Genomic DNA, 14,706 nt, shown 5'->3' on the forward strand with positions numbered 1-14,706 from the left:
CCCTCAACTCTATGGTCAACTAATCTTTGACAAAGCAGGAATGTCCAGTGGAAAAAGACAGGCTCTTCAACAAATGGTGTTGGGAAAATTGGGACAGCCACATGCAGAAGAATGAAGCTGGGCCATTTCCTTACACCACACACAAAAATAGACTCAAAATGGATGGCTGAAAGACCTCACTGTGAGACAGGAGTCCATCAAAATCCTAAAGGAGAACACAGGCAGCAACCTCTTCGACCTCAGCTGCAGCAACTTCTTCCTAGAAACATTGCCAAAGGCAAGGGAAGAAAGGGCAAAAATGAACTATTGGGACTTCATCAAGATAAAAAGCTTTTGCACAGCAAAAGAAACAGTCAACAAAACCAAAAGACAACCAACAGAATGGGAGAAGATATGTGCAAATGACAGATCAGATAAAGGGCTAGTATCCAAAATCTATAAAGAACTCATCAAACTCAACACCCAAAGAACAAATGATCCAATCAAGAAATGGGCAGAAGACATGAACAGATATTTTTCCAAAGTAGACATCCAAATGGCCAACAGACACATGAAAAAGTGCTCAACATCACTCAGCATTAGGGAAATCCAAATCAAAACCTCAATGAGATACCACCTCATACCAGTCAGAATGGCTGAAATAACAAGTCAGGAAATGACAGATGTTGGCGGGGATGTGGAGAAAGGGGAACCCTCCTACATTGTTGGTGGGAATGCAAGCTGGTGCAGCCACTCTGGCAAACAGTATGGAGGTTCCTCAAAAAGTTGAAAATAGAGCTACCCTATGACCCAGCAATTGCACTACTGGGTATTTACCCCAAAGATACAAATGTAGGGATCCGAAGGGGTACGTGCACCCCGGTGTTTATAGCAGCAATGTCCACAATAGCCAAACTATGGAAAGAGCCAAGATGTCCATCGACAGATGAATGGATAAAGAAGAGGTGGTATAGATATACAATGGAATATTATGCAGCCATTAAAAGGAATGAAATCTTGCCATTTGCAATGATGTGGATGGAACCGGAGGGTATTATGCTGAGTGAAATAAGTCAATCAGAGAAAGACATATATCATATGATCTCACTGATATGAGGAATGCTTAATCTCAGGAAACAAACTGAGGGTTGCTGGAATGGTGGGGGGGTGGGAGGGATGGGGTGGCTGGGTGATAGACATTGGGGAGGGTATGTGCTATGGTGAGCGCTGAGAATTGTGCAAGACTGTTGAATCACAGACCTCTACCTCTGAAAGAAATAATACATTATATGTCAAAAAAAAAAAAAAAGAAGATAGTAGGAAGGGAAAAATGAAGGGGGGGAATCAGAGGGAGAGACGAACCATGAGAGACTATGGACTCTAAGAAACAAACCGAGGGTTCTAGGGGGGAGGTGCGTGGGGGGATGGGTTAGCCTGGTGATGGGTATTAAAGAGGGCACGTACTGAATGGAGCACTGGGTGTTATTTCCAAACAATGAATCACAGAACACTACTTCAAAAACTAATGATGTAATGTATGGTGATTAGCCAACATAATAAAATAAAATAAAATAAGATGTGGTATCTCTACAATGGAATATTATGCAGCCATCAACAGGAATGAAGTCTTGCCATTTGCAACGCCATGGATGGAACTGGAGGGTATTATGCTGAGCGAAGTAATCAGAGAAAGACATGTATCATATGATCTCACTGACATGAGGAATTCTTAATCAGGAAACAAACTTTGGGTTGCTGGAGTGGTGGGCTGGGAGGCATGGGGTGGCTGGGTGATAGACCTTGGGGAGGGTATGTGCTAATGTGAGCACTGTGAATTGTGTAAGACTGTTGAATCACAGACATGTACCTCTGAAACAAATAATACATTATATGTTAAAAAAAGAAGAAGATAGTAGGAAGGGAAAAATGAAGTGGGGGAAATCGGAGGGGGAGACGAACCATGAGAGACTATGGACTCTGAGAAACAAACTGAGGGTTCTAGAGGGGAGGGGAGTGGGGGGATGGGTTAGCCTGGTGATGGGTATTAAAGAGGGCATGTACTGAATGGAGCACTGGGTGTTATTTGCAAACGATGAATCATGGTGAGCAGAAGACATGAATAGACATTTTTCCAAACAAGATATACAGATGGCCACAGACACATGAAAAGTTACTCAAAACTTTAAAAAAAAAGAAAGAAAAGAAAAGTTACTCAACATTGCTCATCATCAGGGAATTAGGATCAAAACTACAGTAAGATATCACCTCACACCTGTCAGAATGACTAATATCAACAACACAAAAACAACAGGTGTTGGCGAGGATGTGGAGAAAGGGGAACTCTTTTGCACTGTTGGTGGGAATGCAAAGTGGTGCAGCCACTCTGGAAAACAGTATGGAGGTTCCTCAAAAAAGTTAAAAATAGGACTACCCTATGATCCAGCAATTGCACTAGGTATTTACCCAAGGAATACAAAAATACTAATTCAAAGGGATACATACACCCCAATATTTACAGCAACATTATGTACAATAGCCAAATTATGGAAAAAGCCCAACTGCCTATCAACTGATGAACAGATAAAGAGGAAGTGGTATATATATATACTCAGCCATAAAAAAGAATGAAATCTTGCCATTTGCAATGACATGGATGGAGCTCGAGAATATTATGCTAAGAGAAATAAGTCAGTCAGAGAAAGACAAATACCATACGATTTCACTCATATGTGGAATTTAGAAAACAAAACAAATGAGCATAGGAAAGAAAAGAGGGAGAGGAAAACTAAGAAACAGACTCTTAACTATAGAGAACAAACACTCGGTTATCAGAGGGGAGGTGGGTAAGGGGATGGGTTAAACAGATGATGAGGATTGAGGAATGCACTTGTGATGAGCACCTGGTGTTGTATGGAAGTGCTGAATCACTATATGGCACACCTGAAATTAATATAACACTGTTAACTAACTGAAATTAAAATTCAAACTTAAGAATAAATAAATAGCACTAACATTAATTAATCAGGCTGACAAAAAATGAAAAGAGCAATAACATTTATTGTTGGCAGAGATGCGGGAAAAATTTTAATCCCACATTTGCAAAGGAAATATTGACATGCCAACTTAAAAATATGTATATACAGATTTTTTGAAAGATATTGCTGATTATAATTGCTACTAAATTTTATATGAGTTCAATTAAAAATATATAGTTATAATTGATCATTAGAAAACTTATATTGATTTCTTCAACAAATAAACTGGAAAGAAAATATGACAGAGAGGAAATCCACAGATTTAAAGAGACTTAGAGACATATCAAATGAATGCAATGTGTGGACCTTGCATGGATACAGATTTGAACCAACCAACTGTAAAATGTAAGATAAAATATTTTAGACAATATGCAAAATTTGAACCCTGACTAAACAATGATGACTTTAAGGAATTGCCATTTTTTGGTGTGATAATGGTATTGTGAATACTTTTTAAAGAATCCTTATCTTTCAGAGATACATAAATAATATGACACATAGGATTTTCTTCAAAAGAACTGAATTTGAGGGGGTGAGAAAAAGAAAAAAATTAGCCGTAAGCTGATAATTGTTTTATGGATATGTAAGGTACATGATGATTCATTATTTTACTTTCTCATCTGCTGTTATGCTTGAAATTTTCCATAATAAAAACTAGAACAAAACAAAAAAGAAAACTAATATTTAAAAATAATGCAGAAAATTCATTAGGGTAAACTGTTTTTAACCTACTTTCCCAAGTCTTTGATCCAACTTCATAACAAAAATATAAACTTCATAAGATAAATCCCATTTTTTTAGGTAGTGGTTAAGATTATGGGCTCTGGGGTTAAAACCTGTGGGTTCAAACTGGAAGGACACCACTAGATCCAAGAATCCTGAAATTGTTTAACCTCTAGAAATCTCAGTCCCCTCATTAGTAAAAAGCTAACAAGCACACAAATAAATTTTAGCAAGTTTTAGTGACAAACAGAAAGAGAATATGAGGCCTGAATGAAGCACATAATGTATTAATAGTCACCAATGAATAAAAATTCCCTAAATTAAGCTACATCATTATCACAGATCCTTGTTTTCTTTCTAAGAATATTGAAACATTATTCTTACATGAATAAATATGCAATATCATGAGGCCTCAGAGTAAGATAGAACTTTTTCCATTCTAAAAATCTACGCAATACTTCATCTGCCTCACCAACTGTAGAAATCTTATTTTTATCTGACCACATCTCCAACGATGACAGCACAACAGTAACTTTAAATTGGGCAAACATCTAAAAACAAGAGATAAATACATGAAAAATTAATGTTTATGTTATTTTATAATAACCAAGAAATTAATTCAATGCTTTGACAAATCCATACTCAGTTTTGTGTGGATAGCTTAATTATTCAGAAATGCCAAGTGAAGTTAACGGAAATTATAATTTCAAAACTAGTATAAATTTTTCTAACTATTATGAAAAGAAAAATACTTACCGAATTTACAAGGCCAATAGTTTCGATGACTTTATTTGTTACTATCATGCTATCAGAGCCCAAGTAATCATACTGAAAAACAAAATTAATTTCAAATTAAATACAATCTGTTATGTAATATGTTTGAAATATACTCTCCATCTACTCTCAGAAATTTGATGCTGCTTTGGAGTTAGAACAGTTCAAAATAAGATAGTAACAAATTAAAAAAATGAATATAAACTGGATCACTCATATATGCTGGTGGGAATGTAAAATCGTACAGCCACTCTGGAAAGTTTAGCAGCTTTTTTAAAACAAATAATATACTTACCATATGAGCCAACAATTGCACTCCTGGCATTTATTTATATTTTTTAAGTTTTATTCAAGAGAGAGAGAATGAGAACAAGTGGGGGGAGCGGCAGAGGGGGAATCTTCAATATGGGGCTCAATCCCACAACCCATGGGATGGTGACCTGAGCCAAAATCACAAGTCAGATGCCTAACCAACTGAGCCACCCAGGCGCCCCATACTCCTGGGCATTTATCCTAAAGAAATCAAAACCGATGCTCACAAAAAACATGTTCATAAATGTTCATAACAATTTTATTCCTATTAGCCCAAAGCTGGAAACAATTCATATGTCCTTCAGTGGTTAACTGGTTAAACAAACTGTAGTACAATCATATCATGGAATACTGATCATTAGTAAAAAGGAACTGACAAAACTGTTGATATATGAAACAGTTTGGATAAACCTTAAGAAAATTATGCTGTGTTAAAAATATCTCCAAAGGAGGGGGCGCCTGGGTGGCTCAGTCGTTAAGCGTCTGCCTCCGGCTCAGGTCATGATCCCAGGGTCCTGGGATCAAGCCCTGCATCGGGCTCCCTGCTCAGCGGGAAGCCTGCTTCTCCCTCTCCCACTCCCCCTGCTTGTGCTCCCTCTCTCGCTGTGTCTCTCTGTCAAATAAATAAAATCTTAAAAAAAAAAAATCTCCAAAGGATATATACTACAAAATAACATTTATGCAATATTCCTGAAACCTGGAGAACAGATTAGTGACTGCCAGAGGTTAAGAAGCCTGGGAGGTAGGGAGAAATGGATGTGACTATGAAGAAATAATGTAAGAGAGTCTTATAGTGATGGTTCTTTTGAGTGTCTTGATTGTGACAATGATTACACAAGGCTACATATGTGATCCTAGTGCACAAACCTACACACACACAAATTAGTGTATATACAAATACTGAAATCTAAACAAGCTTTGTGGAATGTGCCAATGTCAAATTACATATCTATAAATCAAATCTCTTAAGTATAGCACCACTTGCATGTTCCACAGGATCCTCAAATGAAACATATGTAAAACGAAGCTCATCATTCTCCTATCTACCTTCCCACTACTTTAATTAAAGGTATTATCATCTATGACCTCCCACATTTATGATACTGCGTGTTCCATTATAGCAGAACTTTTTCTGTTGTGTTCACAGCAGTATCCTCAAAAGTAGAATGGTAATTGGCATCTACAGGATGCTCAATAAATTTATTAAGTGAAAGGATAAATCAAATCAATTTAAGTCCTTCTAATTCAACCTCAGCAGTAACTTTAAAAATTTTTTTTTCTATTACTAATACTACTAACTAGTAAACGTTTGACTTGATTACTGGAACGGTCTCTTAAATGTCTCCAACTATCCCATCAGCAATCCAGTCCCTACACTATTACAAAAATGATGATTCTAAAATGAAAATATGAACCTGTCACTCCCCTGTTTAAAATCTTTTTAATGGATATAGGATAAAATAGGATAAATAGGATAAAATCCAAATATTGTATCAGTTCTTCAATTTATCTCTTTCTATTTTCCTTCTTCAACCCTATGTATTAATCATACTAAACTTGCAGTTTGTTTTTTTTTTAAGAAACTTCTCTCATATTTATGTGCCTTTGCAAGGAAAAGTTTTGCACCAAGTCTTCCCTGGCCCCACCCTCACCTCATTATCCAAACTAACTAATCCACAAACCATCCCCCAACCACCTCCTTTATCAGAATCTCACAGTCCATGCCATTATTCCCCTGCCCTAATCACCCAAAGAGCCAACTAGAGACAAGCTCCACATCCCAGAACCCACTGAAATTATTCAAGCTAGACAACCATAAACCTGTTTACTTTGCCTCAAGGGTTCTTTCCCACAGAAACCATAATCAGGTCTCCTGCCCATGTTTTCCCCTTGCTCCCTCTGTCTCCTTACCTATTTTGTTACTTCCCCACGTGGCTTCTGCAGGATGTGCCATACTCTCTCCTTTTGGGAACTGTGAATAACAAACTATCTCTCCAACAGCAATTTTGTCTCCTGATCTGTTGGCCCCATCATACATGAATAATAATAAAACACATTTTAAAATACCTACTTGCATGCTTTTATAGTACCCCCGGTTATAGCTGTGTTTCCATGTCTTTCTCCATCATTGGACCATGTTTTTATACTCCCATATGCTTCCTTCAAGCATAGCATTGAATTCACTAGACTGCAATTGTGGATTTAAAATTTGGGAAGTCATTGAAGACAATATCACTATTGTTCTTCTTTATATGCCCAGCATCTAGTCACATAGATGCCACAGCAGGCTCAATGTTTGTTTTATTAAAGAATATGTAAACATGTATAAAAACATAGAAAAGGGAAGTTTAATCAGTATCATATGCCTGGCAAACCTGACAATTTGGGCAAGAAGCTTTTAAAACAACTCTCAAAGTTTGTAACAGAATTCCGAAAAAAAAATGATTTTTATAATCCAGAATATTCCCTGGAAATTTAGTCATCATTATTATAAATATCTTAATTTTCTCTTAAATGTTCCTTTGTCCTTTTCCCCTATATTCTAATGAATCGAGTATTTTCTTATTCTTCTCTAAATCCTATCTGTCTCTGAATCTCAACTCTGGCTTCCTGACAAGCTCTACAATTCTACAAATAGAATTGATAATGTGTTTGATTCATACTCTCTGTAGTATTCCAGAGGTGTGACAATCAAATGCTCATATCAGAACAAAACCGGGAAAGTATATTTTTATCCCTGTTTTCTGAAATCCCTGAAATATGGAGGAAATAAAGCCACACCTGATTGGGTGCAAACTAAGTTCTCATCCCAAGGTCCTGAAGTTTAAAGGTCCTCAAATAGTTTTTGGGAATCAGGGATTTAGAAATATGTTTATACCAGGTAAACAATACACTAGAACAGGTGAACCTTTAAAAACCACTCAAAAAAAAAATCTTGATACATTAATGTAAGCAGTTCTCATAGTTATACTGTCATCACTTATGTGCCAATAAAAACTTTATAGGACAAAACATTCCCTAGGCTACATATTGCTCTTCAAGTGCCCTAAAAACAAAAAATAAAGCTTAAAGATTTTCACTTAAAATATCACCATTAAAAAAATACTGTAGATGGAAAGAGTTCCTAAAGATGTGAAGTACCAGCTTAAAAATAATTTTGTTATTCAGGATTTTTACGTAAACATTTCAAATTAAACATTTCTAATGGAAATATGTAATTTTGAGTATTTGGTTTTTCAGTTTGCAAATTTTCCACTGTTCTCTCTACGACATGTAGTAAAAAGACTGGAATTTTTAAGTTCCTTTCTAGCTAGGGATAATTATACATTCACACAAAATATTTAAAAGCAAAGAAAAAGAAAAATACGTACCAAAGCTTTATCCACCACAATATACATTTCTAGATAAAGAGGAATTAAATCTGGAACAGCTGATTCTGACTAGAAAAAAGAAAAAGAGCACTTAAAAGCACACAAAACTTTCATAAATTGTTTATTCTGAACTTTTAAAATCATTTTTCCACTGTATTGAGGTGTAATTAACAAAAATTATATATATTTAAAGTTAAAGACTTGATGTTTTGATATATATACATATATATAGATAGATAGATATATAGAAAAATAATTGTCATAATTAGGCCAATTAACATCATAGTGACCATTTTCTTTTTTGTGTGCATGATAAGAATGCATAAGATCGGGGAGGAGCAAGACGGGGGAGGAGTAGGAGACCTGGATTTCATCTGGTCCCAGGAATTCAGCTGGATAGGGATCAAACCATTCTGAAAACCTACGAACTCAACAGGAGATCAAAGAAAAGAATAGCAACAACTCTCTGAACAGAAAAGCGACCACTTTTTGGAATGTAGGACATGTGGAGAAGTGAATCCGAGGCGATATTCAGGAGGATAGATGGCGGGGGAGGGGGCCTCCGTCCACTGCTTTTGGCAAGTGATAGAGCCGCGGAGCACAAAATCGGAACTTTCAGAAGTCGGCTCTGCTGAGGGACGTCGCTCCAGTGGCTAAGAGGGGGGTGGAACCCTCCTGGGACAGTGTGATCTCTGGACCCTCGGGGTGACAGAAAGACCGGGAGTGCCTGTGCCTGAGTGCGGCAGAGCTCCCAGGTATCGGAGCAGGGAAGCCGGCTGCAGAGAGGGAGCAGAGGAGCGGGCTCTCAGCTCGGGGTTGCCATAAACCGTGATCCGTGGCACAGTCGGGCCACTGCTCCTCCAGCAGGGACCCAACAAGTGGCAGATCCGGGGAGACTCCCATTCCTCTCCCAGGAGGAGCAGCGCGGGAGCGCACTGCAGGGATCTACTGGGTTTGGAGACTCCACACCAAGTCGGGTGCCAGAGATAGAAACGCTGGGTCACAGGCCAGGTGAGCTCGGAGTGCAGCCGGAGACGGGGGAGAGGGAGTGACTGAACGCTTTTCTCTGGGGGCACACTGAGGAGCAGGGCCCTGAGTTCTCGGCTCCTCCGGGTGGAAGATTAGGAGGCCACCATTTCCACTCTTGTCCTCCAAAGCTGTATGGAAAGCTTGCAGGGAACAAAAGCTCCGGAGAGCAAACCCGAGCAGATTACTAAGCCAGGACCAGGCAAGTCCAGGGCAATTCCGCCTCCAGCAAAGACATTTGGGAACCATGGCAACAGGCCCCTCCCCCAGAAGATCAGCAAGAACAGCCAGCCAAGACCAAGGTTACCGATCAATGAGAATGGCAGAACTCCAGAGCTAGGGGAATACTGCACATAGAATTCATGGCTTTTTTACCATGATTCTTTAGTCTTTCAAAGTTAATTTTTTTTTAACTTTTTTTTTTTTTTTGAGTTTTTCTTTTTCCCTTTTTCAACCAACATCTTATCAATCCTTTTTTTAAAAACTCTTTTTATTTTTCATTTTTAGAGTCATATTCTATCCCTTCATAGTAGTTACCCTTATTTTTGGCATATATATATAAGTTGTTCACTCTTTAAAATTTTGAGATACAGTTTCTTCTAACAGATCAAAATATACCCTAAATCACTAGTGTATGGCTTTGTTCTAGTCTACTGCCTGATCATATTCTCTCCCTTTTTTTCTCTCTTTTTTTTAAATCCTCTTTTCTTTTTTCAAACTTATCAATTCCTTTCATAAAATTTTTTATAATTTTCATCTTTACAATCATATTCCATCCCTTCATCATATCACCCTTATTTCTGTACATATATAAGTTTTTCTTTCTTTAAAATTTTGGGAGGCACTTTCTTCTAACAGACCAAAATACAACAAAAATCTAGTGTGTGGCAATGATCTATGCACCAGCCTGATCATATTTGATCATATTCTGTTTTTTTTGTTTTGTTATGTTTTTGTTTGTTTTTATCTTTTCCTTTTTCTTTTTTTCTTTCTTTCTTTCCCTTTCTTTTCCCCCGGTTTCAAGTCTTTTCTGATTTGTTTAGAGTATATTTTCTGGGGACATTGTTACCCTGTTAGCATTTTGTTCTCTCATTCATCTATTCTCCTCTGGACAAAATGACAGGATGGAAAATTTCACCTTAACAAAAAGAACAAGAGGCAGTACTAACTGCCAGGGACCTACTCAGTATGGACATTACTACAGTGTTGGATCTAGAGTTCAGAATGATGATTTTAAAGATACTAGCTGGGCTTGAAAAAAGCATGGAAGTTATTAGAGGAACCCTTTCTGGAGAAATAAAAACTAAAATCTAACCAAGTCGAAATAAAAAAGGCTATTAATGAGGTGCAATCAAAAATGGGGGCGCAAACTGCAGGGATAAACGAGGCAGAAGAGAGAATCAGTGATATAGAAGACCAAATGATGGAAAATAAAGAAGCTGAGAAAAAGAGAGATAAACAACTACTGGATCACGAGGGCAGAATTCGAGAGATAAGCGATACCATAAGACGAAACAACATTAGAATAATTGGGATCCCAGAAGAAGAAGAAAGAGAGAGAGGGGCAGAAGATTTTATTGGAGCAAACTATAGCAGAAAACTCCCCTAATTTGGGGAAGGAAACAGGCATCAAAATCCAGGAGGCACAGAGATCTCTTCTCAAAATCAATAAAAATAGGTCAACACCCCAACATCTCATAGTAAAACTTACGAGTCTCAGAGACAAAGAGAAAATACTGAAAGCAGCTCGGAAGAAGAGGTCTGTAATCTACAATGGTAGAAACAATAGATTGGCAACAGAACTATCCACAGAGACCTGGCAGGACAGAAAGGACTGGCATGATATCTTCAGAGCACTAAATGAGAAAAATATGCAGCCAAGAACACTATATCCAGCTAGGCTATCATTGAAAATAGAAGGAGAGATAAAAAGCTTCCAGGACAAACAAAAACTAAAGGAATTTGCAAACATAAAACCAGCCCTACAAGAAATATTGAAATGGGTCCTCTAAGCAAAGAGAGAGCCTAAAAGCAACATAGACTAGAAAGGAACACAGACAATATACAGTAACAGTCACCTTACAGGCAATACAATGGCACTAAATTCATATCTTTCAATAGTTACCCTGAATGTAAATAGGCTAAATGCCCTGATTAAAAGACACAGGCTATCAGATTGAATTAAAAAACAAAAACCCACCCATAGACTGTCTGCAAGAGACTTATTTTAGACCCAAAGACACCCCCAGATTGAAAGTGAGGAGTGGAAAACAATTTACCATGCTAATGGACACCAAAAGAAAGCTGGAGTGGCAATCCTTATATCACACAAATTAGATTTTAAACCAAAGACTGTAATAAGAGATGAGGAAGGACACTATATCCTACTTAAAGGGTCTATCCAACAAGAAGATCTAACAATTGTAAATATCTATGGCCCTAACATGGGAGCAGCCAATTATATAAGCCAATTAATAACAAAAGCAAAGAAACACATTGACAACAATACAATAATACTGGGGGACTTTAACACCCCCCCTCACTGAAATTGACAGATCATCTAAGCAAAAGATCAACAAGGAAATAAAGACTTTAAATGACACACTGGACCACATGGACTTCACAGACATATTCAGAACATTCCATCCCAAAGCAACAGAATACACATTTTTCTCCAGTGCCCATGGAACATTCTCCAGAATAGATCACATCCTAGGTCACAAATCAGGTCTCAACTGGTACCAAAAGATTGGGAACATTCCCTGCATATTTTCAGACAACAAAGCTTTGAAACTAGAATTCAATCACAAGAAGAAACTCGGAAAGAACTCAAACACATGGAGGCTAAAGAGCATCCTACTAAAGAATGAATGGGTCAACCAGGAAATTAAAGAAGAATTTAAAAACTTCATGGAAACCAATGAAAATGAAAACACAACTGTTCAAAATCTTTGGGATGCAGCAAAGGTAGTCCTAAGAGGAAAGTATAGAGCAATACAAGCCTTTCTCAAGAAACAAGAAAGGTCTCAAATACACAACCTAAACCTACACCTAAAGGAGCTGGAGAAAGAACAGCAAATAAAGCCTAAACCCAGCAGGAGAAGAGAAATAATAAAGATCAGAGCAGAAATCAATGAAATAGAAACCAAAAGAACAGTAGAACAGATCAACAAAACTAGGAGCTGGTTCTTTGAAAGAATTAACAAGATTGATAAACCCCTGGCCAGACTTATCAAAAAGAAAAATGACCCAAATCAACAAAATCATGAATGAAAGAAGAGAGATCACAACAAACACCAAAGAAATACAAACAATTATAAGAACATATTATGAGCAACTCTATGCCAGCAAATTATATAACCTGGAAGAAATGGATGCATTCCTAGAGATGTATCAACTACCAAAACTGAACCTGGAAGAAATAGAAAACCTGAACAGATGTATAACCACTAAGGAAATTGAAGCAGTCATCAAAAATCTCCCAATGAACAAAAGCCCAGGGCCAGATGGCTTCCCAGGGGAATTCTACCAAACATTTAAAGAAGAATTAATACCCATTCTTCTGAAACTGTTCCAAAAAATAGAAATGGAAGGAAAACTTCCAAACTCGTTTTATGAGGCCACCATTACCTTGATCCCAAAACCAGAGAAAGATCCCATCAAAAAGGAGAATTACACACCAATATCCCTGATGAACATGGATGCAAAAATTCTCACCAAAATACTAGCCAATAGGATCCAACAGTACATTAAAAGGATTATTCACCACAACCAAGTGGGATTTATCCCTGGGCTGCAAGGTTGGTTCAACATCCGCAAATCAATCCACGTGATACAATACATTAACAAAAGAAAGAACAAGAATCATGTGATCCTCTCAATAGATGCAGAAAAAGCATTTGACAAAATACAGCATCCTTTCTTAATCTAAACTCTTCAGAGTATAGGGATAGAGGGTACATACCTCAATATCATAAAAGCCATCTATAAAAAACCCACAGTGAATATCATTCTCAATGGGGAAAAACTGAGAGCTTCCCCGCCAAGGTCAGAAAGCTGCAGGGATATCCACTATCAGCACTGCTATTCAACATAGTATTAGAAGTCCTAGCCACAGCAATCAGACAACAAAAAGAAATAAAAGGCACCCAAATAGGCAAAGAAGAAGTCAAACTCTCACTCTTTGGAGATGATATGATACTTTATGTGGAAAACCCAAAAGACTCCACCCCAAAACTGCTAAAACTCATACAGGAATTCAGTAGAGTGGCAGGATATAAAATCAATGCACAGAAATCAGTGGCATTCCTATACACCAACAACAAGACAGAAGAAAGAGAAATTAAGGAGTTGATCCCATGTACAATTGCACCTAAAACCATATGATACCTAGGAATAAATCTAACCAAAGAGGCAAAGAATCTGTACTCAAAAAACTATAAAATACTCATGAAAGAAATTGAGGAAGACACAAAGAAATGGAAAAACGTCCCATGCTCATGGATTGGAAGAACAAATATTGTGAAGATGTCAATGCTACCTAGAGCAATCTACACATTCAATGCAATCCCCATCAAAATACCATCAACTTTTTTCAAGAAATGGAACAAATAATCCTAAAATTTGTATGGAACCAGAAAAGACCCCGAATAGCCAGAGGAATCTTGAAAAAGAAAAGCAAAGCTGGTGGCATCACAATTCCGGACTTCAAGCTCTATTACAAAGCTGTCATCATCAAGACAGTATGGTACTGGCACAAAAACAGACACAGAGATCAATGGAACAGAAGAGAGAGCCCAGAAATGGACCCTCAACTCTATGGTCAACTAATCTTTGACAAAGCAGGAAAGAATGTCCAATGGAAAAAAGACAGTCTCTTCAACAAATGGTGTTAGGAAAATTGGACAGCCACATGCAGAAGAATGAAGCTGGACCATTTCCTTACACCACACACAAAAATAGACCCAAATGGTTGAAAGACCTCCATGTGAGACAGGAGTCCATCAAAATCCTAAAGGAGAACACAGGCAGCAACCTCTTCGACCTCAGCTTCTTCCTAGAAACATTGCCAAAGGCAAGGGAAGCAAGGGCAAAAATGAACTATTGGGACTTCATCAAGATAAAAAGCTTTTCCACAGCAAAAGAAACAGTCAACAAAACCAAAAGACAACTGACAGAATGGGAAAAGATATTTGCAAATGACATATCAGATAAAAGGCTAGTATCCAAAATCTATAAAGAACTCATCAAACTCAACACCCAAAGAACAAATGATCCAATCAAGAAATGGGCAGAAGACATGAACAGATATTTTTCCAAAGTAGACATCCAAATGGCCAACAGACACATGAAAAAGTGCTCAACATTGCTCGGCATCAGGGAAATCCAAATCAAAACCTCAGTGAGATACCACCTCACACCAGTCAGAATGGCTAAAATTAACAAGTCAGGAAACGACAGATGTTGGCGGGGATGCGGAGAAAGGG

At 37.6% G+C, this 14,706-nt stretch overlaps 1 protein-coding gene across 1 annotated transcript in view; it reads right to left on the minus strand.

Moving 5' to 3' along the window:
• The window catches only part of LOC118552476 (disintegrin and metalloproteinase domain-containing protein 32-like), a 173,424-nt gene that overhangs the window by 116,387 nt on the left and 42,331 nt on the right, over positions 1-14,706 (minus strand). The window contains exons 7-9 of the mRNA XM_036118919.2: positions 8,195-8,263; positions 4,494-4,565; positions 4,122-4,288 (exon numbers count right to left, since the gene is read on the minus strand). Coding sequence (XP_035974812.2) covers positions 4,122-4,288; positions 4,494-4,565; positions 8,195-8,263 — 308 coding nt within the window. The remainder of the gene's footprint in view (positions 1-4,121; positions 4,289-4,493; positions 4,566-8,194; positions 8,264-14,706) is intronic.

Source organism: Halichoerus grypus, chromosome 3 (assembly GCF_964656455.1).
Source record: "Halichoerus grypus chromosome 3, mHalGry1.hap1.1, whole genome shotgun sequence".
Lineage (NCBI taxonomy): Eukaryota > Metazoa > Chordata > Mammalia > Carnivora > Phocidae > Halichoerus > Halichoerus grypus.